The sequence below is a fragment of the Colossoma macropomum genome, unplaced genomic scaffold (assembly GCF_904425465.1).
Source record: "Colossoma macropomum unplaced genomic scaffold, Colossoma_macropomum, whole genome shotgun sequence".
Taxonomy (NCBI): domain Eukaryota; kingdom Metazoa; phylum Chordata; class Actinopteri; order Characiformes; family Serrasalmidae; genus Colossoma; species Colossoma macropomum.
Genome location: NW_023494785.1, coordinates 2,933,879 through 2,961,698, shown reverse-complemented (window position 1 = coordinate 2,961,698; position 27,820 = coordinate 2,933,879). Strand labels below are relative to the sequence as shown.

General features: G+C 38.5%; 1 protein-coding gene across 2 annotated transcripts in view; it reads left to right on the top strand.

The window, feature by feature from the left end:
- ntng1a (netrin g1a) overlaps positions 1–27,820 on the top strand; it is a 211,007-nt gene that overhangs the window by 142,621 nt on the left and 40,566 nt on the right. For both annotated transcript variants that reach the window (XM_036581451.1, XM_036581441.1), the window contains exon 5: positions 25,465–25,491. In XM_036581451.1, coding sequence (XP_036437344.1) covers positions 25,465–25,491 — 27 coding nt within the window. The remainder of the gene's footprint in view (positions 1–25,464; positions 25,492–27,820) is intronic.

The window sequence follows — 27,820 nt, the reverse complement described above, 5'->3', positions numbered from 1 at the left end:
TTCATTTCAGTTCTGCTCACTACATGTTCTCTGGTGTGGGTTCTTATGTGGGTTTATTCCATTTACAGAGTAACAGTGGTTTATTTTAACACCTTCTTAGGAATTTGGATCAATATCTCATATCTGTTATATATACGATCATATGCAAATGAATAAACACCCTCAAACGGTATGCTTTTTTGTGTAAATAAGTTAACACATCCTCTACATAGAACAAACTTGAATGTGATTTTTTTAGAGGATGTGTTCACTTAGAACTTAAGTTCATCTAGAACTAAGTATTACACTTATACATGTCATTTAGTGAGGTGAGAGAGAACAGGCTGGCTGGGCTTTACCACAAACATATTCTACAGTAAAAGTAAACCAACACAGAGCAGCACTACTGAGGAGACTCGGCACACATTCACTCACCTGTCTGCTCCCCAAATTAGCCTATCATAGCGAGAAAAGCTGATTATTAAATTACAACTGACTGGTAGCTACCCTGAGGGCAGGTTTTCATGGGTAACACGTAACCATTCACTCAGAGTAGGTAGGACGTTTATCTGGTGACTGCTTTATGGTTGACTGTCTCACTTTCCATAATTTGGGTGGCCAGTTCTGACATGGTTCTAAACAGGAACACAATCCTTGAGATTCACTCTAAACTCCTCGTACTTGTGTGCATCAGCGGCTGCGTCTGAATAGTTGGTAACACTTTATTTGGTCCACTGTATGTTCAGTATATATTTAAGTAACATTCAACTGAATGGTCATTAAATGCCACTGAACTTGAAGTTGAATGTAACTTAGATGGTTCACTGTAGATGCTTTACAAATGCTCAGTCTGCCTTTCAATAACTTTCAACTAAATACCCATTAAATTCAACTGAACTTGAAGTTCAGTGTGAAAGAGTTTATTAAATCTGACCCTAAACCCTAAAATTAACCGTAACCTCAACCTCAAGGCAAAACCTACACCTACTCCTAACCCTAAACCCTAACCATAATGTTGTTGATAATCAACTGAGGATAACCAGAAAGATTGTTAATGACTGAAGTAGCGGTAGAGCATCTATAGGGGACCATCCAAATAAAGCATGACCGAATAGTTTAATTAAACCTCCTTTTGTACCTGTTTTCCTTGAGTTCCCTGATCTGTAGTTCGTGGCCTCAGTGAATACACTGAGCTGACTAGCTGGTGGATCCACATGGATACCAAAGTAAAGCAGTAAGCCATAATAAGGGTGTTATTAAGCATGATGTAAAGTGGAGTGAACCCCCTTACCCACAATAAAATCACTGTAATGCATGACCTCAAGCTGCTTATTGCATTTGTAAAAATGTAGACAGAATAAAATAAATAAAATATACAATTTTTTAAAGAAATAATTTGTCCTATTATTGATAATTAACATGGAATGCTTCAGTCATTTCATGAACTTTTAAACTTTTGGCCATTTAATAATGATCATGTCACAATATAACACTGTTCAATGCAAAAACTTTTTGGCCGCCACATTACTGCCGTGTTAACAATGCTAATTTTAAATTAGCGCCTCTGTGTGATTTCCAGTCTTATTTAGCACCAAGCTAACAGTGTTACACATCCCTCTTCACACACTGGGGCTGAATCTCAACTGGCTCCCTGCTCCCTACATAGTGCACTATGTAGGAATTAAAATACTGGCTCTTGCAGCCAAACAGTGTGTAATATAGCTAAAGAGTCATCTAAACAGTCATGTGGGATTCAGACACGTCCACACTGGACAACTACAGCACTGTTTGGGTGCAGAAGCGAGAATTTAATTTCATAGTGCATTGTTTAGAAAACAGGCCGTTTCAGATTCAGCCTGGGTTGGATCGTCAGCCTCGTCTGGGTTTGGTGCTAAAGCGATCCAAAACACAGACATTTGAAGTGTGTAAGATATTCAAGTGACACATTCTTTACTTTTCTACGTTTTAGATTTAGTTGTTTAGCCTATAATCTAGTTCTAGTTAAGAAAATAAGCTGACAGCCCCTCAGTTTAAACAGAACCGGGTTCTTACTCCATCAGTACAGTTGAGGATGCATTAAAAAGCCAAAGATTATTCCATTAACACCACAAGGAGTTTTTGTGAGGCAGTAACATGGAACTCAGTGGCTGTGAGGCGGCTATAATGAGTATTTTATAACAGCTTCAAACGCAGCTCAGCCAATCAGAACGTATGACTGAAAATCTCCACTTTATAATAATAATTCATAGATCATTCCAATGTTTATAATCATTAGTCTTATATTTTAAAATGTTATTTTATTTAATAACTCATACAGTGTTGACCAAAAAAATATAATACCAGAATGTTTTTTAGCTGTTTGAGAAATATTTCTAAAAGTGAAAGTGATGTGTATTGGTCCTTGAAGGGTTCTTGCAGGGTTCTTTAGTGAAGACAGTGAACATGAACACTCAAACAACCATTTGCATGATTAAAGAGTTCTTTGCATGGTGAAATGGTTCTTCAGATTGATGGAGAATGTGTTGTATATGGTTCTATCTAGAAGCTTTTTGAAAAGGGTTCTTCTGTTGTCATAAGCTTGCCATCATCATAATAGCAGAACCCTTTTTGGTGCTTACATAGAACAACATGCAACACATTCTAATTAATGTGAAGAACGGTTAACATACTATTGTCTCAATGTTTAGAGTCATTAGTCTTATATTAGTCTTGTATTGGTTCTTGAAGCGTTTGTGAACAGTCAAAGAACCATTTGCATGTTTAAAAGGTTCTATGTTTATATAGTTTTTCTGATGCAGAATATACACTGATCAGGCATAACATTATGACCACCTCCTTGTTTCTACACTCATTGTCCATTTTATCAGCTCCACTTACTATATAGGTGCACTTTGTAGTTCTACAGTTACAGACTGTAGTCCATCTGTTTCTCTGATACTTTGTTAGCCCCCTTTTACCCTGTTCTTCAATGGTCAGGACCCCCATGGACCCTCACAGAGCAGGTACTATTTGGGCGGTGAGTCATTCTCAGCACTGCAGTAACACTGACATGGTGGTGGTGTGTTAGTGTGTGTTGCGCTGGTCTGAGTGGATCATACACAGCAGTGCTGCTGGAGTTTTTAAACACTGTGTCCACTCACTGTCCACTCTATTAGACACTCCTACCTTGTCAGTCCACCTTGTAGATGTAAAGTCAGAGACGATAGCTCATCTGCTGCTGCACAGTTTGTGTCCGTCATCCTCTAGTCCTTCATCAGTGGTCACAGGACGCTGCCCACAGGACGCTGTTGGCTGGATATTTTTGGTTGGTGGACTATTCTCAGTCCAGCAGCGACACTGAGGTGTTTAAAAACTCCAGCAGCACTGCTGTGTCTGATCCACTCAGATCAGCACAACACACACTAACACACCACCACCACATCAGTGTTACTGCAGTGCTGAGAATGATCCACCACCCAAATAGTACCTCCTCTGTGAGGGTCCATGGGGGTCCTGACCACTGAAGAACAGGGTAAAAGGGGGCTAACAAAGTATCAGAGAAACAGATGGACTACAGTCTGTAACTGTAGAACTACAAAGTGCACCTATATAGTAAGTGGAGCTGATAAGATGGACAACAGGGAGGCGGTCATAATGTTACGCCTGATCGGTGTATATAGCTTTTTGAAAAGGGTTCAATAGCAGAACCCTTTTTGGTGCTATTTAGAACCCTGTGCAACACATTCTTAATCAATCTGAAGAATGATTCCATCATGCAAAGAGTCATTTAAGCATGCAAATGATTCTTTAAGTGTTCATAGTTCTATTTATAACCACTGTCTGTACCAAAGACCACAGAAGACCCATCTTTTTAAAGAGTATCTGCAGCATATTTTGCATTACTTTATGTCACTGAATATGACCCCAGTCCTCTGAACGGTCCGTCTAATGAGGAGAGTCCAAACGTTTGCCCGGTGCTGTATATGACAGAGATTAAAGCCACTGGAGCGTGTAGGGGGTCTTGGCTTTATCTCCTTACCTCTCTCATGGACATAAGCGAGGGTCACATCTGTTAAACGTCTGGACGGTGACGGCGGGGAGGCTGCCGGTTTTTATGAAGCAGGCGTAACCACGGCAATCGTTACTGCCAGCGCAGGAACGTCCAGATGGCAGGAGCCACTAGAACCATCCAAACAGCAAGCAGGCCCAGAAGTAAACTAACACTGTTAAATGCACACCATATGCTAGTGGGACGCACATTATACGGTCATTATACATATCGTAGAGGACTGGCCGCGGTCCGGCACATTTCAGCGGCCTCCAACATGTGGAGTCAGGAATTTGTATGCGACGTGAAGCGCTTTCATTTTTTATTCTCCTCAGAATGACCCGCTGCATAAATGCAGAAGCACATGGCCTTTATGAAAAATGTAATATAGCGATATATGTTAACCCTTTCAAGGCACACGGTTTGTTCTGATTGGTCTACAGTGATGAAATTTTGCATACTTATACCTCAGATGAGCATCAGTACTCCATCAGTACTCCATCAGGACTCCATCTGTACCTCACTGATGTTTTGGTAACACTTTATAATAATAGGCCCTATAAAAATAGCAACTTATTAGGTTGTTAATGGTCAATAATAAACACGTGTGCATTAATAATTGCTACTATTTGAGTTATTAACATTTACTTAGTGACACAGATATAATTAAAGCACTGCAAATGTGATTTTTATCATTAATGTTTTATATTTAAGTGTAATCAGTAACATAATGTAGCTTAGTATAAAAGTATTTACCACTTAATAATGATTAATTATAAGCATTAAGGAACACCTAATGCACTGTAAAGTAGAAAGACTGTAAATAACTACTTTATAATAATTTAAAACAGTATGTAAATTGTTCATTCATAATTATTTTGAAATGCTTTATGCAAATAAGTGTAACTTTATTTTTATTTTATGTTGAAGTTAAGAGCAACAAATAACTAAACCATTATTAACAAACAATAACTGATGATTATCAATGATTAATCAATATTTTTGATCATTTGTATATCACTAAGCAAATGGTTAATAATTCACAATGCAGCACTGACTAATGCAGTAACAGTTATATAATTAAAAACTATCACTTACAGTTGCTTGTTATTATAGTGTTATGGATTTTTCTTTTTTTTTTGTATAATTTTCATACTTTTATTCACAAGAAATTTTGTTTTTGTAGACCAAAAGACTGAATATATTATGAGAACATGGACCAAAAATAATAAAATTAAATTTTAATTTGGAAATTTAGCTTTTATTTTTTATTTAATTGACTTTTAATGAGATTTATTTATTTATTCAATTTACCTATCAATATTATATATGTATTATTGATTATTATATTAAATATTGTTTTATATATTATTTAATCTTATTAATTTTAGAATTTTTGTATTATTATGTAGTAGTTATTTTCCCCTCTTTTTATTCACTGCTTTTATTTTTGCTGTTTTCTCTTCTTTTCTTATCCTGGCTTTTATTTGTATTTTCCCTTGTAAAGCACTTTTGAGTTGTGGTTCAAATGTGTGAAAGGTAAAGTATAAATACAGTTTATTATTATTATTATTATTATTATTATTATTATTATTATTATTATTGGTAGCAGCAGTCTGGATAACAATACGATAACAGTGTGTTCCAAAACATACAGACATGTGCAAAAATTTGGGCACCCTCGGTCAAATGACATCTTTCATTGATAAGTGAAAATAAGTTAAACCTCCTCTACATCCTGGCATTTTACTTCATATTTTAGTGCACAGTTTCTATTTATTTGCTCAGTTTCATTTATTTGGGAAAAAACCAAAGGCACCCAAAGGGAGATATTTTTGTTTTGTATTATTTCCCAGTATGTTAAATTTATTTTTTATTCAAATTTATTTTATTTTATGGTGTATTTATTTCTAATTTGTTAACCTCAGCAAAAAATGTAAACTGTGCACTACACTCTACAGAAAAATATAATATTTAGGTATATGAAGTTAGTTTTACTTAGAAAATCAGGGAAACATTAAAATGACTGTAAACAGAATATTTTGTAATATTTTTATTTGAAAATAATTCTAAACTAAATCCAAAATTTCTCTATGGGGGCTGGGTAGAAGTTGGAGGATAGACACCAGAAGTTGAGACTGACAGGCTGTTAATAAAAACAAAGTGCATCGGTGCTGCTTCCTCAGAGAGCGCTGCTTTAATACCGTCCTGCGTTCAGAGGGCACAAAAATCCATAATCTAATAACGCTGTATAAAAGGCCCGTCTAACGTTCTCCCTCAGAATAAAGATCATCCACAGCTCCAATACCCCAAAAAGTCCCTCCTCCTTCTAGTTGTTAATTTTAAAATCAATCAAAACCATTTGCGCTGGGTTTTTTTCTCTGTTCGTGTGCCATATGGCCGACCGATAGAGACAAATTAGATGAAGATGGAAATTTAATTAAGATTTAATATCTTTTTATGGCGTACATCAAACGGCCTGACGTGGTAACAAGTTCAGTGAATCATGGCAGCGGCGCGGTGATGATGAGCAGCACCGGGAACACGTTAGCCACCAGCATGCATTCGCCTGTGTACAGCCGCGTGCAAAAGTTTTGGTGCCCCAGTCAAATTACTTTTACTTTGTTTGCTAAGTGAAAGTCTATACAAGGAACACATGGCACATTTGAATGCACAATAACTGCTTATTTGCTCCATTTAACATGTTGGGGGACATAAAATGTGGCATGTGCAGCAGTTATGACATGTATTTATATTTCATGATTTGCTTTTTTTCCCAAAATGTTAAACTCAGCAAATAAATAGGCGCTTTGCACAAAAAATTGGCAGAAAAATGCCACATTTACGCTTGTTCCCTGTGGAGGTTAATGAGTTAACCTATTTTCATTTAAGCCCTACTGGAGCTGGATTAGTTTACCAGAGGAGGTCCGGCAGTGTAACTTGTAAGGGACTCAGTTCTGGTTCATGCCAGATAAAGAATCTATGTAATTTCCCCAAATTACCTCAGCCTGGATTAAAACATTAGAGCCTGGACCTTCACTTCAGTGTTAAGGCCTTTATACACAGAGCGGATTTATTCAGATGTCAATAATAAGAGCATAAAATAATATCGTAAATGATGACATCTTGCAATGTTTTGTGATGTTGTTGTACAGTAAGACATACGGGAGGCCATGATTCTGCTGTGAGACCTGCACTTCTAATAAACACCAAGCAGAAAGGCACATAACAACACAGCACAGACAGCATGGTGGTCATCATCAGCCATACAGTCTCGGCTTACAGTAGACACTCAACCCAAATACCGAGGCACAACAACACAGTTACACATACACACTTCTTGAACAAACAATGACATAAACAGCATTTAATTGCCTTTTTTACAGGGAGTGTTCACCTCCCATGAGGCTCCTCACATGGCCACGCCTCCTGAGCCTCTATAGCAGCACGGACCAATGGCTGGACACTACAGTGTAAATGATGTACAGTGTAAATGATGATTGTAAATTTCGCCTGCGGTATAAACTCACTGACTAATCACTCTCTCCTCTGGTGTTGTCACGGTGACAACCAAGCTGACAGTTCAGCTGTGTCCCAGCAACTAGAACTTTTTTGCGAACGTCAGAAGGATCCGTTTGCCCTCTGCTTCCTCACAGATGGTGTTGGCGTCTCCAAAAGCAGCTCAAACTGAGTTACAAACACTTGTTTCCAGCCACTGTATGAGGTGGTGAAGCTCTGCATGCTTCTTTTACTTCTCCGAAATGGAACGTAGCCCACACAGTGTCGTCGTTTGCCTGTTTTGTGAGGTGCAAAGGTTGTCTTTGTCACTGGAAGACATTCTGCCTGTTTGTTTTTTTTGCAGAGTGAACAATGTGGAAAAATTACAGACAAAAAAATGATGCGGTGCCCAATGTGTATAGTTTTAATGCCAAAAACAGCATCCAAATAAAAATACATTTCTCATTCGGTGTCCAACACAACAAAATTCAAACAACCAAAACTAACTTCCAGTTATGACCAGACAGAATAGCATTAGGCTGGTAAAGTGATTTAACTAATGTCACCCAACAGGACAGAAATCACGCTGCCCTGTGAGAGGAACCTTCAGATTGTAGATGACAGTCCTGTTCTAAACTTGAGGATAAAGGAGCTGAGACCTTTATTTAACATTATTAAGAGCTCCATTATTTGTGGTTAGCTTTGTCTCCTGCTCACCAGTGAACAGAGGTATCGTTGTTTATTACCAAGATTGATTATTACATTATACCGTCAGATAAACAGGTTCTGTGTGGGTACATTTTTTAATGTAATTGTTCCCTCAAAGGAACAACAGTGGTTTACAGGTCCAACAGTGAACCTTAAATACGTTTTTCTCAGGTGAAAAGTACGTATTTGTACCTTTTCATAACCGAATGTTTTAAAACAGACTGACAAAACAAAAAGGCTGCTTTCTTAAATCAGATGGTTCTTCATGGGTTCTTTAGTAAGGACAATGGTTCCACATAGAACCATGAACACTCAAAGAACCCTTTTCATGCTTAAATAGTTCTTTGCATGGTGAAATGGTTCTTCAGATTGATGGAGAATGTGTTGTATATATAAGCGTTTTGAAAATGGTTCTGTATAGCACCAGACAGGGTTCTTGTTTTGTTACAAGCTTGACATCGTAACAGTAGCAGAACTCTTTTTGGTGTTATATAGAACCATACACAACACGTTCTCCATCAATCTGAAGAACCATTTCACCATGCAAAGAATCATTAAAGCATGGTGCAAAACTCTTGAAGAACCCTCTTTTCAAAAATATTATTGCTTTAAATAATAGAACAATTATGTTCCCTAACTGAAGGTACTGCAGACGTATCCTTGAGGTACCACCCCAATGACAGTTTAGTACTTAGTACCTAGACTGCTATTACTAAGGAAGTTTGGGGGTTGATTAATTATAGAAAGTAATATGTTCCAGATTATTACTTTGGGCTTTTCACACTTGTCCCAAATATTGAGTCCATATGCAGGACCTATCTGGGCTCGTTTGGGGACAGACTCATCATCACTGGTTTGCTTTCACACACAAGAATTCCATCTGTGGAGCCGTGGAGTGACTGCGCAACTCATACATCACTTTTCTGCATGCAGGTTTGCAAAATGGTCGGCATTAGCTTCATCTGTTTGCTGCTTTTTATTATTTTCCTTGGATATAAACACTGAAAGGGGGCGAAGAACAGCACTTTTTGACCATAATAATCCTTTCCCACCATCACAGAACTTGGAAAGGGAAGTAACATGATAAGTCAAAGCAGTCACATTACAAAATGAACCAATCAAACAACCCCACAGTGGATACTGGGTACTAGAGTCACTGGTAGTGAACCCTAGACCACTGATTACAGAAGGACAAGAGATCGGTTCTCTGGACAGCTCCCAGGCTTGAAAACAGCTTTCATACTTGACCAAACATACCATACTCGCAGAGCTCGCTCACTAGCGCTGGTTTGCTTTTACACACAAAAATTCCATCAGAACTGTGGATTTATCACTTTTCAGCAACCCCATATGTGGTGCCAGGAGTGGATAGCGGGTAGCAGAGTTCACTGGAAGTGAACCTCAGACCACTGATTTCAGAAGGACCAGAAATCGGCTCTCTGGACCACCCCTAGGCTCGAAAACAGCTTTCACACTTGACCAAACTCGCGATTTATCGCTTTTCTGCATGCAGGTTTGCAAAATGGTTGGCATTAGCTTTATCTGTTTGCTGCTTTTTCATTATTTTCCTTGGATATAAACACTCAAGTGGGTGAAGAACAGCACTTGTTGTCCACAATAATCCTTTCCTGCCATCACAAAACTTGAAAAGGGAAGTAATATGCTAAGTCAAAGCGGTCACTTTACAAAGTGAACCAATCAAACAACCCCATACACTGTGCCAGGAGCGGATAGCAGGTATCAGAGTTTACTAGAACTGAACCCCAGACCACTGATTTCAGAATGACCAGAGATCGGCTCTCTGGACCACTCCTAGGCTCAAAAACAGCTTTCGCACTTGACCAAACGTACCAAATTCACAGAGCAAGCAGTCCGGGGTCCAGAAAAAAAAGCTCTAGTGTGAAAAAACCCTTAGTAGACTTGTAAAAACTACAGAGATCAGGCAGATCTCCCCGATAATCGCTCAGACTACAGAACCTCCCCATGTAAAACCCGTCCAGTTTGAACTGGGCTATACCAACAGCACGTGACATTTCACCAGGGGCGCCCAAACTTTTGCACATGACCGTAGCTCGCCGTAAGCCAGCATAGGTTAAAGTGATAGAAAAAGGAAGAGACGTTGGAGAGCGAGGAAAGAGAGGGGGATATTGCTCTTTGTCACGGCACTCTCTCTCCCTGTGGGGCAGCCATGTAGGACCCTCCGCGTTGGAGAACGTAGTGGAGGAGAGCGATCGGTTTGAGAATTAGCCGTGACAGGCCAATCCTGCTGCAGAGCGGAATGGGAAGTGAAGAGTGCGCCACCGTTTTGTCTCTGTGGGACTGGACTGCAGCCTTGAAACACGCTCTCCTATACAGAAATATGCTTTTATTACTCTGAGTGCCTCCTTAACCGCGCTGAGCAGGTCTGAGCATGTGTGGCGCCACTCCAGCGTCTATAGCCACTTGACAGCAGCGTTTACATCCACTTCACATCATGAGCCAAATATATCCTGCACGGCCTGTTAGCTTCTCAACGTATCACGCACCCTTGACAAGTCTGCAAGGAATTCCTCTGTATAAGAGTGATACAAGTGTAAATTTTAACAGCTAATGGCTAAAAGCAAATGGAAACCATTTAGCATGATTGCACTGGCACAGTGCTAACTGGTGCCCTTCCTTTGTTTCATTTACAGTCAAAACAGCCAAGTTATTTACAGCTTCCGTTCTTTTCAGGAGACTCACTTTCAGTTCCTCAAAGAATCTGCAGACACACCTCCAAAGTTCAGTCTTAGAAGCTGGTTGATCATTTTCTGACGTAATCAAACACATTCAGTGGTGTTGAGGTCTGGACTCTGGGGTGGTCAGTCCATCGTTCAGCTTCTTTGTTTGATGTGTCCGTCTCCTTTTCTCAGTGAGGTTCTTCTTGAACAGCGACACATCCTTTCAGACCCACAGCGCTGAGTCGTCTTCTCACAGTGGAAGGATGGACAGAAACACCTGTGGATGTTTTCAGATCTGAAGCAGCTTGATTTTCTCCTCTCTCTCAGAGATGAAAGCTTTAAGTGCTGTTCATCTGTAGTCCATGTAAAGGGTGAAGGGTGGTTTGCACAGTGCTGTACGTACTGAGGTGAAAGTATGACCACGGGCCTCAGCTTTGCCCACTGTTCAGCATTATACAACAGTGTCATTTACTCATTTCTTTCAATATAAACTAACCTTTGCGGACCCTCAGACTTGCACAGTTTAAACAATCCAATACCCCAACATACCTGAGCAAGCTCATCAGATAATTATCAATCACTTTATGAGATGATTGTTTTAGAGCAGAGACTACAGAGTTGTGTACATATATATATATATATATATATATATATATATATATATATATATATATATATATATATACATATATATATATATGTATATACACACCCCAAGTGTGTGAAGGAGCATTAGCGCAGGTCTTTCCTTCCTGCTGCTGTTAGACTATACAACCAGCACTGCTCCCAGTAGAACCCCCTCCACCCCCTGTTAGACCTCAAACACCGACAGCACATAAACTGTGAATTACCATTCATATTACCATTTCCTGTGTGCAATATAATCAATACTCCATGTGCGATACGTGTAAAATATCTCTATAGTGTAAAGATTTTTTGCGCTTTTGTTTATAATGTCAACAAGTAACAAGTAGCAAGATATGCACACACACAATAGTAAGTTTACAGGAGAAACAGGTTTAGTTCTAAGGGTTTCTGGAGCATTTCTATTGGTCCATTCATCATGAGATTTTAATGATTTTAATGGTGTTCAAATAATGTAGAAAAATAAAAAAATGACAAAAATTTGATTTTGGACAACAATGACATCTTTGTATGTCTGAGGCTCACTATTTTTAAATAAAATCTCACTTTTTAAGTCCCCTTTAAAACATGTAACATTTCTTCCAAAATCCATCAAAGCAAATTATGTGAAAGTATATTTTTTTATGGCTTATTTAAAAAAAGGGAGGAAATGCAAACACATCAATAAAATCAATGTTGACTTTCTGAGGATTCAGTATTTTGCGCATGTATTTAACTATTTAAATCATACAGCACAGTAATAACTCTAGACGTCTAAGCTTATTGACTGTAAGCTGCTGTCCCTCATTAGACTGCTGTAGTTTTACTCTACTGTGCAGGAATATTTAAAACACTGCGCTCATGCATACGTAGCGCGTCTGCTGTCTTGAGGCAGTCCTGCTGAACGCCCACTGCTCTGTAATTCCAGGACTTAACGGGATTAAGTTGCAGATGTAAAACTCCAAATCAAACCGATCCGCAGCACTAAATGACTTTGGATCAAAGCACTTAAAGGGAGCCGTGTCCTGGAGAGGATTCGGTGAGGGCTTTTTAATACGGCACGCTGACCCAGACCTCCGTCTGCACAGATGAAGACTGACTGCCACACAAGCTCTTATACGCCTTATTGATTTTACATCTGTTTACCGCATGATAATCGTCTGCCGCAGTCTCCTCTGCATGCAGCTGGACTTACCGGATCCGTGTTGGAATAGCAGGCGTCTCTCGGGGCGGAGCAGCAGAGCAGAGCTGCCGAGAGAGTCGGAGCTAACGCACCGGCAAACCAGCACACTTCAGCAATTAGAATCACTCAGAATAAGGACTTTACCTGCACACACTGTGGAGTATTATTTGGTCTTTTTACTTTTAAGTGGCTGCTGAAAACTTTGATTTTGAAGAAAACAGGTTACCACATCCTCTCAGGAGAGGTGTTTTAAGGGGGTGCTGAAATTGAACCCTTTTCGTTATGAAGCGGGACAAATTGACCAGTTTTAAAAGTTTAAAATTACAGGAAAAACATATTTCTACTAATATTTGGAGCATGAAATATTGTCCGCTGGGCTTTATTAGTGTTATGAACATGTAAATACAAAATAACTAATTTAACATGTTATATTACACACATTATGTCCATACAGTCCTACCAACATTATCCATCTGTTCTCTCTCAGAGGCCGAAAAGATGAACTGTGTCAGCAGAAAAATGATAAACTGTCAGATGATGAGGGTTTTGTCCCACAGCCATCAGCTCCAAGAGTGACAGTCATATCAGAAATGGCATCAAAACATGCATCACTGCTCTTTCTTACAGCTGAATGTGACAGGAGGATTTGGCAGTGTATGCACTATATGTACAAAAGTATTGGGACACCTACATGAGCTTTTATGACATCTCATTCTAAATCCATAGGCATTAATATGGAGTTGGTCCCCCTTTACAGCTATAACAGCTTCCACTCTTCTAGGAAGCTTCTACAAGATTTTGGAGAGTGTCTGTCTGTGGGAATTTGTGTCCATTCATCCAGAAGACCATTTGTGAGGTCAGACTCTGATGCTGGACGAGAGGGCCTGGCTCCCAATCTCTGTTCTAGTTCATCCCAAAGGTGTTTGATGGGGTTGAGGTCAGAGGTCTGTGAGGGCCAGTCAGGTTCTTCCACTCCAAACTCACCCAGTCAGGCCAACTTGAATTTGTTAGATCCAACTGAAGTTTGTGGCTTTTTCTTTTCTTTGAATTATGAACATTAATAGTGCCCTCTAGTGGAAAAACCTCAGACTGCTAGGCTGGAGTTCCAAAGCCACACCCACATACTTTACATATTAAAAAAAAAAAATAGTTAAAGAAATTTAATATTAATATTATTTAAAAGCTGTTTAAAATGAATCCTCTAGTTCTCTCAATTATCTTTCTGTATGATGATTATCACCTTGAAGCTTCATCAGCATTAATGCTGATTAAATTAAATGGCAAATTGTAAATAAAATAACCTTTTATTTCAGTTTTCAGTTTTGGTCAAGAATTATCATTTTGATGACCACTAATATCCACCTTTTCAGTCTACAGCAGTTTAGCTCCACCCATTCTCACTGAAGTAATGAGTGTTTCAGGAGTAAATGGCTTTGTGAATGAGGTGGCCAATCAGAACAGAGCTCATTTACATAAATTAGTATTAAAGGTACAGTAACAAATTGGAATTATAAGGTTTTAGGTGGACGAATATCATAAGATGGGCTGTTTAGAGTAATTCCGAGCATCATTAACTGCCTCCATCTCTAAAAGAGAGCTTTTTAAAGGCCAGGTGGTCATCAAGTCTTCCTCTAGGAGTTGTTTGCATTGTTTTTTATTCTCTCATTCAGTTTATTCAGTTTAACACTTCCACCTGCTAAGCGCCCTCCCTTCCCTCCTCCCTCCTTCCTTCCTCGGCGCTGTTTGTTTGTTTCCGTTTTGCCTCTGTAGCCCTGATCCCGTGCGCACTGTTCTCTTTCTCTTTCTCTGTTTTGCTTATGCTCTCCACTCTCTCTCCCCCGAGACCCGTCTTGTTTATTTTGCCATCTTGCACATCTTTCTCTCCGAGCGGCAGCCGCGGTAATCTCTCTTTCAAATATTTGTTTCTTCCATCTGAGGCTTCGTCTCCTTCTTCCTCTTCTTCTTTCTTCCTCTTCTTCTTCTTCTTCTTCCTCGCGGCCGCTTCCTCGACATCCCAGCAATCTTAACTGAGCCGCAGCCACTTTTACACTTGCCACCTTCAATACAAATCTATTCCCAACCTTTTCCCCCTCAGCTCCCGGAGCCGTAATTTTGCTCCGGAGGAAGAGAAGAAAAATCCAAAAATTACTTATGTGGGTCTTCGGAGCCGATCGGCACATTTCCCTCCCATCTCGCCCCAAAACAGACCGGATTTTTTTTTTTCTTTTTCTTTTTTTTTCACCTGTTTCTTGTCACACTCGGCGGCCGGTGAAAAAAGCGGATGATGGATTGCCAGGAGACGCATGCAGCCCCGGAAAGTAATTACCAACTTTGCCTCGGGGTGGAAATTTAGGAGATAAGCCCTTTCTGGATGGTCCAGGTGGACACAGATGAGACACAGAGTGAAGGTCAGGATGCTGCTCCTCCACCAGAGCCGCGCTATTATAATGAGGCCACCAGGTATACGGCTATCATTTCAATGACACCAGCAAAACAACACGGGGAAAAACAGTCACCGCTCCAAGAGGAAGAGCTCCTACTCCGACTGCAGCTGGAGGTGGTTAGAAAGACCTGAAACAGCAGCCTTGTTATTCAGGGCTTATTAAACTGAGGGCTTATTATTCAGTTAACTACTGTTATTAATATTCACTCATTATAATAATCTTTAACTACTAAAGTTAGTTACTACTTTAAAAACAATTAAACTCAACAAAAACTAGTTTTAATTTTCAGTGTGTAACTAAAAATGTATTTTTTGTATATTCATATTTTTATATTATTTTTTTAATGTATTAATATCATTTTCACTATGAAAGTACAGTAAAACACCGTTTTTTCTTAGAAGCTTAACTTTATCGTACATCAGTACTCAGTACTCACAGTATTGCGCACTCTTAAAAAAGATGGTTCTTCAAGGATTCTTTAGCAAATAAAAAGGTTCTATATAGAACCATAAACACTCAAAGTTCCCTTTGCACGATTAAATAGTTCTTTGAACTGTGAAAGGGTCTTCAGATTGCAGATGGTAGCATTCTATAGATGGTTTCTGAAACTGGTTCTATTTAGCACTCCAAAAATTTCTGCTATAGGTACAACATCGAGCCTGTAACAATAAAAGAACCCTTTTTGGTGCTATTTAGAACCTTTTTTTAAAAGTCTATAGAGAACCATCTATAGCAGAACACTTTTATGATGCAAAGAACATGCAAAGGGTTTTTTTGAGTGTTCTATATAGAACTATTTTTTTTTTACTAAAGAACCCTCAAAGAACCATGATTTTTAGGTTTGTACCTCTGACTGACTGTTGCAAATAAATCAAGGTTCTCTGTCCACCCTCGGTATTTTCTTGATCTTATGATCAAAATCTTAATGCTTTGATTAAACTCCAGAGATTCCATCCTCAAACCTTTTCAACATTATTTTCCTTACAGATGATGAGACGATTACTATGGAGAACAGGAATATTTATTAAGAACAGCCTGGAAAATTATACAAACTCTGGCTTTTAATGTTTAAAAGCATCACTGAATTTGATTGTATGCTAAGAGGTGTAGACAATTTAAACCATTATAAATTAAACTATTAACCAGCAACATAAAGCAGGAATCCAAACGGGCTTACCAGGCGGACCACACTGCAGCACCGTGACTTTGCCTGAATGGACTGTAGAATACCTGAGCTGGAACACTGTTCCATCTGGACATTTCCTTCTGGAACAGGGTTCTTCTGCATTCCATCCCATTTCCACCAATGGCTATAATAAACTATATTAAAACTCATTCTGTTCTGTGCTGTTTCTCCTTCTCAGTCTCAACTTAGCTTCTATACATGAATCAGTTATAAGCATTTGTTTTTTTGTGTTGTTTTGTTTTTGCGTACAGTTTTTTTTTTTTTGCATAAAAAGATGGTTCTTTAGTAAAGACAGAGGTTCTATATAAAAGCATGAACTCTCAGAGAACTATTTCCATGAGTAAATGATTCTTTGTGTGGTGAAATTGTTCTTCAGATTGAAATAGCAGTACAAAAGGGTTCTTCTATTGTTAAAATTTTAGGCTTGTAACAATAGGAGAACCCTATGTGGTGCTATATAGAACCGTTTTCAAAAAAGATTCTATGCAGAACCATATACACCACATTCTCCATCAATCTGAAGAACAATTTCACCATGCAAAACAGCATTCAATCACGCAAATGGTTCTTGAGTGTTCATGGTTCTATATAGAACTACTGTCTTCACTAAAGAACCCTTGAAGAACCATTTTTTTAAGAGTGTAAAGGAGATTGGGCTATAACCCAACATATTTTGCTTTTTTGCTAAATAATAAAAAAAAAAATCCAACATTAATACGTTACATAACATACACATCTCTCAAAAAGGAGAAGTAAACATTATTTATAACAGACTGAAAGGTCAGTTGTAACATTTGTTGTAAGATTTGCTATAAATCTGGAAAAATGATGCAATTAATTCAATATAATTCTACACACTAAAAATGAAGGTTCTTCAAGGGTTCTTTAATAAAGAAAATGGTTCGATATAGCACCAAAAGTGTTTCTTTTATTATATATATTTTTAAAAAGATGGTTCTTTGAGGTTTCTTTAATAAAAAAAAAGGTTCTATATACAACCGTGAGCCATTTGGTTGATTAAAGAGTTCTTTGCATCATGACATGGTTCTTCATAATGATGGAGAATATGCTGTAGATGGTTCTATGTGGAATCTTTTTGAAAGGTAAGATAAGATAATCATTTATTAGTTCCACAACAAGGGAAGCCTTTTTGGTGCTATAGAGAACCATTTTCTTTATTGAAGAGCCCTTGAAGAACCATAAGTGTGTATGTTGTAAGTGTGTATGTTGTTTAAATTACCAGCTTTCCAACCTGGATGCTGTTTTGAATGTATAATGGTGGGAGTCTCCCATTGTTTACTTTGAGGGTCTTAGTGGTATGAGTGTGTTAAAATAACGCCCCCCCCCAACCCCCCGTGGAGGCTGTACTCTAGCCTGTCCAGCTCTCCTATTTATAAGAAGTTCTATATTATAGACACTGAGAGAGAGATTATAATAATATAGGGTGGTATAATAATTTTCAGGGTGAATCTGCAGAAACATCCGTCTGATTGCAGTGAAAAGCCACAGATGATGTTGCTATGGCGATACGAGAAGTTGACCCACAGCAAATTATACTTGAACCTGTTTAACTACATGAAAAGCACTGTTATAATGCTCCCCTGGGCTCCCCTACGCCTTAAAGAGTGAAGGGGTTAATTGGCAGATCCTGCTGTAAACAGGGAAGCCGTCATATATGGCGAGGCCAGCCGGTGGAAGACTTCAGCTGGAGTGTGAGTGTGAGATGGAGGACAGATCTCTCTCCCAGGCTGGGTTAATTACGTCCCATCAACCTCTGGGAGGAATGCTGAAAAATTAACTGTCAGCACAACATGTGTTTGGGGCTGTGTGGGTGGGTTGTGGATTCCTCCCTCCCCCCATTTCCCATTTTCCCTTCTCCTCGGTGTCTTTTAGCCCTCCGCTGCAGTTCATTCAATAACGTAGGTGTGTTTTGACAACATAATTGCAGGAGAAAGGTGCTCGTTAAGCTCGTTAAGTCACTTCTGACAAGGCAGTTTTGACATATAATCAAAGGAGCACATTATTATGTATGTAAACATGTTCTGAGTAGAAACACTGAACAGCTTTCTAGGGACGTTCTGCTCCTATTTCCCTTTTTCCTCTGCATTTATTTTCTCTGTTCTTGTATTTCTGTGTGTGCAGGCGGTTCATTACATCTGTGAAACACACACACACACACACACACACACACACACACACAAACACACACTAATACACTAATCTATTCAGTGCTCTGCACATTCATTTATTTAATTTGCAATATAATTTTAATATCAAGTTAGTCATTTTTCATTGTCAGGAAAAACAGCAGAAAACATTTAATATATATTTAATAGAAAATTACACAGAAGCCTCAATAATTAAATATAAAATCAACATTTTCAGTGTTCAGTGTGTCACTCTTTGCCATTATTCCAGCTTTCATTCTTTTCAGGAGACTCACTTTCAGTTCCTCAAAGAATCTGCAGACACACCTCCAAAGTTCAGTCTTAGAAGTTGGTTTATCAACATGAATAGTTTGTACTTAATGACATTTTGTGACTGGAAGCTAAATAAATGAAAGGTGGACAGTACTGTAGCTAAGACGTTACACTCACCACAACAAGTTCTACAGTTTAACCCCTTAAATGGCCAGGGCCAAGTTTCACTTCTATAACCTAAGAATAGCTCAGACAATTTGCTTTGAAGTCCCTGTAGTTGCTAAAAAATACACCTTAATATATAATAAGCCTTGGATGTTAAGGGGTTAAAAGGACCAATATGCGCTGAGTGAAAATAACCCAGTGGCTAAAGCTACCCAGAACTACCCAGCATGGTGGAAATAGCCAAACAAAAGACTAACCCAGTAGTTAAAACTGTCCAGGCCTACACACTGTAGTGAAAATAACCAAATATAAGACTAACCCAGTGGCTACAAATACCCAGCATGGTGGAAATAGCCAAACAAAACATTAACCCAGTGGCTAAAACTACCCAGTGCTACTCACTGTGGTGGAAATATTCAAACAAAAGATTAACCCAGTGGCTAAAACTACCCAGAAGTACCCAGGTGTGGTAAAAATAGCCAAACAAAAGGATAACTTAGTGTCTAAAGCTACCCAGAACTACCCAGTGCAGTGGAAATATCCAAACAAAAAATTGCATCCGTGGCTAAAACTACCCAGAAATACCCAGTGCGGTGTAAAAGGCCAAACAAAAGACTAACCCAGTGGCTAAAACTACCCAAAACAACCCAGTGTTGTGGAAAATACAAACAAAAGACTAAATCAATGGCCAAAGCTACCCAGAACTACCCAGTGCAGTGGAAATAATCCAACAAAATGACCCAGTTTTTTAGTAGAAAATACTATCCAGTTTTTAGACTATATGACAACACACTGCCTGGGGCGTTTCACAAAAGCATCAGCACTGATTGAAATTGACTCTAATGATTTGACACATCATATTAACATCTGTCTCTAGATCAAAACTGTCCACACAGACAGTGACATACCAAAGAGATAACGTTACAGTTTCAGCTCAACCCTGAAAACACGCATAAATACGGCTTAGACTGTGTTTAACAGTGCAGGAGGACTCAGGAGCAGATCTGAGATGAGAAAATGACCCGTATTGTATTACAGGGCTGTGTGTGTGTGTGTGTTTCTGCGTGGTCAGCTGCAGTGTGCTTATAGCTGGGGCGTATGATTTTGTCATCATTTCTCTGCTGTAATGGACTAATGGAGTAATATCCCTTTACACCACCAACAAGAAACTACTTATTTTCTGCCGTCACTTCTTCTGCACAAACATCCCTGCACAGGGACTCGGGAGGCAGGAGTGGGGATTTCAGGACTGTTTAATTGTTACTGTAAAGACCAGAAATACTTTGCACTTGGCAAAGACCCATGTGTGTTTATAGGGTGGGGTTTGTGTTCTTCTGTTTTATTAATATATGTGCAAAATCTATTGTAGCCATGGAGACAGATTTACTAAAGCTGGGCTTACACTACACAACTTTTACCCCGATTTTAGCCCCGATTCTCAGTCAGGCTGAGTCTGAGCTGGTCGCCTCTAGTCTGCAGATTTTTGGGTCAGTCGCAGTCGACAGTTGGAGAGAGTCGAGTCGTGTCTGATGGGCGCAGACTCAGATTTCTTTCCTCCCGATCGCGTTTCAGACCAGAGTTTATTAAACATGTTTGATTTTTTCGACCTGACTCTGAGTGAAATCTAGTGTAAACTGGTCCGTGACTCAATCTGAATGGATTCCTGCAACAGCCAATGAAAACTGAGAGCACGAAAGAAGAAAATACAGTAACTAAACAAAGAAAACAGTGAAAAGTCTCTCACGTGTGGAGCGAAGCTTTTTAACGAGCTGAGTTTAAGACATAATCGAGTTTATGTATGTTTAAAACTCAAAAAAATCGCAGCAGCACTAGCGAGCTACTCCAGATTTGCATATTTGGTCTCCTAGTAACAGTAGAGTGTGAGAGTAGGAGAGTCCCTAATCGTTTAGTGTGGATCCCCAATATTTCCCCAAGGCTTAACCCTTTATTGCATGATGTTGCCTCAGGGCAACAAACTCATTTTCCTACACTTTACAATAACATTGTACATATTTAAAGACAGTTTGAGTAAGACAATAAAAAGCATGTAGTTAGTCATACTATCTCTTACTGAGCACATTTATTCCTCATTTTTGTCATTCAGTATCATTTTATTTTGTTATTAGAATTTGCAGAAATGTGTTTGTTGCCTAGAAGCAACACTGTGCGACAGTGGAATGGATTTAGCCAGTCACAAGCCAGATCTCACCACTTCAGGGAACACGGCTCTATATCATTCTTCCCATTGTTGCACAATGTTGCCTCAAGGCAACATAATCCAAAAGGACCCCTGCACACATTATTTTAAAATGTTTTTGAATTTAATAATTGGGTCCGAAAAAAGAAATCAAAACCATTTTATGCAAGGAAAGTGAATTAAATATATATTTTTAATTGCTCTCATAATGTGTGCAGTAGAGGGTTAAGAGAGGTGCAAATTACAGATAGTCTACCAACACTTTGTGCTGGTGTAGGCAGCTAATTTGGCTGATTATTTCCTAAGAAATTCCATGCAAATGAGCACAGATACACGTTCATTTCAGGCTGAAGTTGAGTTCACTGCCAAGAGCATTTGGAATGTCACTGTTTAATCTCACTAAAGCCAAAGGAAGACAAGCTGCTCTCATTCTTGTGAACAGAAAAACACACAGATTCCATGTACACACTCCGCCAGCTGGACGTTGGGGGACATCTAGCTTCTCTGAATGTTTTTCATATAAAGTACCATGTTTTCTTTTTCGAACTGAAATGTCATATAAACAAATAAATGGTTTGTGTGGTGTGATAACGGCAGGTTTTGGGGTTTTCAGTGATTATTTTGAGCTGAAGCTTGTTATGCGTATTTCTCTTTTTGTTGCTCTTCACACAGCTTTAGGCTCTAATATGATATTTTAGTCTGACAATGAAAACATGGTCATATATATATATATATATATAAAATTGAGAAGGTAGGTGTCCCCAAACTTTTGCCAGGACTGTGTGTACAAGGACTCTGTGTTTTTCTGTTGTTGAGAACGAGAGCAGCTTGTCTTCCTTTGGCTTTAGTAACACAGTTACAAGTCACTGCAGTACGTTACACAGCAAGAACAGCAGAGTTCAGGTTCTCCTCTTTACTCACACAGAGGAATGAAGGAGAGACTGGGGGAGAGAGAGAGACAGAGAGAGAGAGGACAAATGGCATGATGGAAAGACCCTCTTCTTTCTCTCTCTCTCTTCTGTCTCTCTCTCTCTCTCTCTCTTTGTTTCTATCTTTCTGTTTTTTCCTCTTCTTTCTCCTTCCTTAATTCTTTCACTCTCACTCCACCTCTTTGGACTCTCAATCTCTCTCTCTCTTTCTCTCTCTCTCCCAGTGTGCAGTGTGTTCTTACCGTGTTCTCACTCGTTAGTCTCCCAGTGGTCCCTCACTCCTCCTCCTTCACTCGTTTATCACCTCCTCCTGTAGTGGGTTATAAATTTGGCTCTGACTGGTTCAGTCCAGCTGAGCTCAGGCAGGTAGATTAGACGCTGCAGTGGACTGATGACACCTGGAGAGGTTTAGAGTGAATCCAGAGAGCTGTGGAGCTCTAATAGCAACACACAACAACAGAGGAGGGTAGTCTTCACCTTTCAATCTCTCTTTCTACCTCTATCCCTCTATCATTCTATTTCTCTATCCCTCTCTCCTTTCTATCCCTCTACCCCTCTCTTCCTCTATCCCTCTATCCTTCTATTTCTCTATCCCTCTAATCCTCTATCCCTTTATTCCTCTACCCCTTTATCCTGCTATTCCTGTTTCTCTATTCCACTATCCTTCTATTCCACTATCCCTCAATCCCTCTATTCCTCTACCCCTCTCTACCTCTATCCCTCTATCCTTCTATTTCTCTATCCCTCTATTCCTCTATCCCTTTATTCCTCTACCCCTTTATCCCGCTATTCCTGTTTCTCTATTCCACTATCCTTCTATTCCACTATCCCTCAATCCCTCTATTCCTCTACCCCTCTCTACCTCTATCCGTCTATCATTCTATTTCTCTAGCCCTCTATCCTTCTATTTCTCTACCCCTCTATTCCTCTATCCTATTTCTCTATCCTTTTATCCTTCTTCTTCTCTATCCCTCTATCCCTCTTTCCTTCTATTCCTCTACCCCTCTCTTCCTCTATCCCTCTATCGTTCTATTTATCTATCCCTCTATTCCTCTATCCCTTTATCCCTCTACTCCTCTATTTCTCTATCCCTCTATCCCTCTTTCCTTCTATTCCTCTACCCCTCTATCCTTCTATTTCTCTATTCCTCTATCCTATTTCTCTTTCCTTCTATCCCTCTTCTTCTCTATCCCTCTTTCCTTCTATTCCTCGACCCCTCTATCGTTCTATTTCTCTATCCCTCTATTCCCCTATCCCTTTATCGCTCCTCTATTTCGCTATCCTTCTATCCCTCTTTCCTTCTATACCTCTATCCCTCTATTCCGTTATTGCTCTATTCCTCTATCCCTCTATCCCTCTATCCCTCTATACCTCTTTCCGTCTATTTCTCTATCCCTCTCCTCTTCCTCTGTGAAGGCACTCGTGCCTCAGTGGGTGATGACGGAGTACTGAAGAATAATGCAGCCCCATTTTGGCATTTGCATTTGTTTTTGTTTGTTTCGGTAATTTATTTATTTGCGGGTCTCTTTATTTGTATTATCCATGAGCCGATCTCAGCGTGATCCCAAGCGTTTGTGCTTTTCTCTCTCTCTTTCTAGCGTTTTTATTATTTATTCACTGTGACAGCTGAGGAATTGTATTTGGATTCGGAACAAGCGATTCAGACGCAGTATAACGGACAGTGAAGCAACTCTGCTTTGAATTTGCTTGAATCAAATGTTTCTGCATGAATAAAATACAGGCCTATTACGTCTACACAATTACCAGCAGCGGTAATAAACAAATACGATAACTGAGTTGATGTAACACTGTGTGGAAATCCACACTCGCAACAAAGAAGCTACATGAATGGTGTAAAAATGTAGAAAAGGTGCCAACATTTTTGGCCAAAATGCAGTGTTTGTTGTGGGCTCAGGACAAGAAGTATACTGAGAGAAGAAAGTGGGTAGGCTTCAAAAATGATTTTATAATATTACACATGGCAAAACCTGACATCTTGTCAAGTGAAATGATCCTAAATCGAGTCAATATGTCTAATATTTCCCATTTTGAGATGGTTGTGCTCTTATTATCAGATTATTTAGCTTATTTATGGACACGTTTCACTTGTTTTAGGTCATTTTATTGAGTAAATTTATCTCACTATACTGGCAGATAATTTAGCTGGTTTCAAGCACATTTTAATAAAACAAGCAAAATTATCTGCAAAAAAAATAGTGAGATCATTTTAATTAATACAATTACTTAAAACAGGTAAAAATGTCTGGAAATAAAGTAAATAATCTTAAAATAAGCTTACAACAGTCCCAACAGGAGAAAAAATAGATTTATTGACTATAATTAAAATCATTTTACTTGATAAGATAAAATTAAACTTTTTTTTGCAGTACATTATATTTTGTTACAAAATATCAAAAAAATATGATTCTAAAAGAAAAATAAGAATAGAGTAAGTTATATATAGTATAAAAATATGTTTATTCTCTCATTATCATCAGCGGTGGGTTAGGGTAACTTGCTGGTGGGCCATGGACCAGCTTTGGGTGGTCTTGATATGAAGTTCCTAAATGGTTCTTCGCTTGGACATTCAGTTTGTGTATACTTTACAAGGTTCTTCACACTTACAGCTCCCATTTATTTAAAAAACTGGTTCATTAAAGGAGCAATATGTAAGATGAACCTGTCAAATTCATACTCTGAACAAATAGGGGGCACCGTATCACCAGAAACTGTATTGTAAGAAACAAAGAAATGCAAGGTCCCTCTTCTAACTTCGCAAACACAATTAGCTACCTTTATAATCTATCGCTAAATAGCCATTAGTTTTAACAGCTGTTTGCTTACCAGTCTAGAAGAAAATTTGAAAGTTCAACATCAAACTTCACTCTACTCGCCAAGAGCTCCAGCGCTGGACAGCAGCACCAATGTTAACTCTTGTTTTTTCTTCTAAAGCAGGCAGTGGGTCACTTGCCAAGAGCTTCAGTTATTGCTGCATTTACTGTTCCTTTCATTCGCTTTCATTTTCTGTGTGTGTATATGTCTGACAATAATGATCATAACAATAAAAATAACAATAAAGAAGAAAACTTCGTTTTTATTGCACATTTCGTACATTTCAGATCAAACTGCTGTATAGAGAGAGAGAGCAAATAAAAGCATGAATAAAAGAAAAATAGAAAATCATAAAAAAAGTTAAACACTGAAATAAATGTAATAAAAAAATATAATGAAATGCAATAAAGCAATAAAGATCATTTGGGTTGTTTTTATTTCAGAAAGACCTATTTTTGCAGTCTTATCAGAGTAATGTTTTCTCATTCTCTCCTGTTTTCTCTCTCTCTCTCTCTCTCTCTCTCTCTCTCTCTCTCTCTCTCTCTCTCTCTCTCTCTCTCTTTTCTCTTTCAGGTGTTCCAAACAACATCAGCCCAGTCAGTAAGTAACTGACTCCGAAGCAATAAAACCGAGACGATGCACAACGCCTGGCTTTTTGCTTGCCACGACATGCAGAAGTCCACTGGCTGTCAAACGTTCATTTCTGATTTAGGCCTAACTGGGTGGTTATGGGTAATTGGCTGGGAAGTGTTCATTACGGCAAGGTTAGCTCAGTTCTCACTGTGGTTGCGCCACTTTTCCTTCAATAAGCCACGAGGAGAGGAAATGCCTCTTATGCATACAAACCACTATTGAGGGGCAGTTTTTTGTTCTTTCTCTCCTCCTCATATATATTATAAATAAATGGCACATGCGCTTATTGAAGCCCGGGACCTCTCCACAAGTAAGATGAGGAAAAGGTCATTTTAATATGAGCAATGCGGCAGCGCGCGGTATTATCTAGTCCAGCCGGGGGCCCTGAGAGCCAGCAGACGGCTAGAGTTACTGCAGCTGGGAGGCTCAATAGCAGAACAGGAGCCAGAGAAATATTGAACAAGTCAAAGTGCATTCGGAGCCCAGCTGTTTCCACATCAAGCCGCTCTCCCACGGGGCTTTCTGGAATCTTCTCTGTGGGGCGAACAAATGCGCCTCTATTCTCTGCACAAAGCGCCGTCCAATTCAGGTCCTGGGTGGAAGTCGTGTTTGTGCCTTTCTGGAATAAAAAATCAGTCGTTAAAGGTGCTACTCCTGTAAATATCCTGAATAATTCTTTATTTTTAGAGCTGCACCAATAGAATTGGTAGTACTTGGTTAGTGTCTTATATATATATATATATATATATATATATATATATATATATATATATATATATATGTAGTGCACGTTTGTCCCAAGCAGAGTACATTATACATAATATAAGGTCATAGAAATTAATTATGCTGCTTTTCTGTACAGTCCAGGCCTTAAAACATCTGCAGGTTGTGATCATTCCTACTGGGACTGAAAGCCACATGTTCAAAAAAGAGCCCCCTGTATTACAGTAAATCTGTAAATAATATCAGTATTCATGCTTCCATTCAAAAGTTTGGAATCCCTTGTGATATAGTGACTTATATAGTCTAGATAATATTGTAAACTAGACAAAAGCATAAACCAGTGTTTTTATTCACAATTCAAATTATTTTGGGAAAGTTGACATGTGCATCTTCAAAAATGTCTTAATTTGTATGGCTTTCTACTAAAATATTAAAATATTGTGCAATAAACACTAAAACATAAACCAACGTTTTAAAGAAAAACAAGAAGTTGACGTGATAAAAAATAGCTACTGAACTATAAACTGTAATTATCTATTTATTGTACTTTCTTGACATATAATCCTTATGATTAGCTATTTGATTAGCGAGATTTGGTCACCACTTTTCTAAAATGACGCATTCTAGATATAATTTATTATAGACCTTTTTCAGATATTGTGGAATCATCTTAAACTCCAAAATTTTAACTGCTTTCTGCTAAATTATTAAAATATTATAAACTAGACACTAAAACATAAACCAATGGTTTGTTTACAATTTAATGAACAACAGAAAGTTGACATGACAAAAAATGACCAAATTATAAACTGCACTTATCTATTTATAGTAATTTCTTGACATATAATTCTTATGATTAGCTATTTGATTAGCAAGATTTGATCACCACATTCTAGATCAACTCTGTTTATTCTTCAATAATGTCTTAATTTTTACAGCTTTCTGCTAAATTATTAAAATATTTAAACTACACACTAAAACCAATTATTTATTCACAATTTAAAGATCAACAAGAAGTTAACATGGCAAAAAAATAGTTACTCAATTATAAACCCTAATTATCTCTTTATAGTAATTTTTTGCCTATAATTCTCATGATTAGTTATTTGATTAGCAAGATGATTGATTGGTGTGGACCAATTCTAGGCATTCCAGATATAACTTTTATTATAATTTCTTTCTCACTGTTGTACAGCTTTCTCAGGTATTATAGAATCATCTACAACTCTGTTCATCTTCAAAAATGTCTTAATTTTTTCAGCTTTCTACTAATTGTTTGAAACCTGTAGAATATCAGCATAATAATAGAGTCATTTTATACATATATGCAACAAAATTGGTTCAAAATTGAGAAAAATTGTGATTCTAAACGTTTGAACAGTAGAGCACCTCAAGGTCAGAGGCTTTCTCTGTATATAAGCATAGTGAGCTGATCTCAACATGTTGATATCAACTCTCATAATATTGAAGCAGCTCATTCTTCAATGTTTCACACTGAAATTGAGCCCCCCATCCCCCCTTCCCACTTAGAAGCTCTGACTGTCCTCCCCAGAAACAATCTATGGGACAGCGC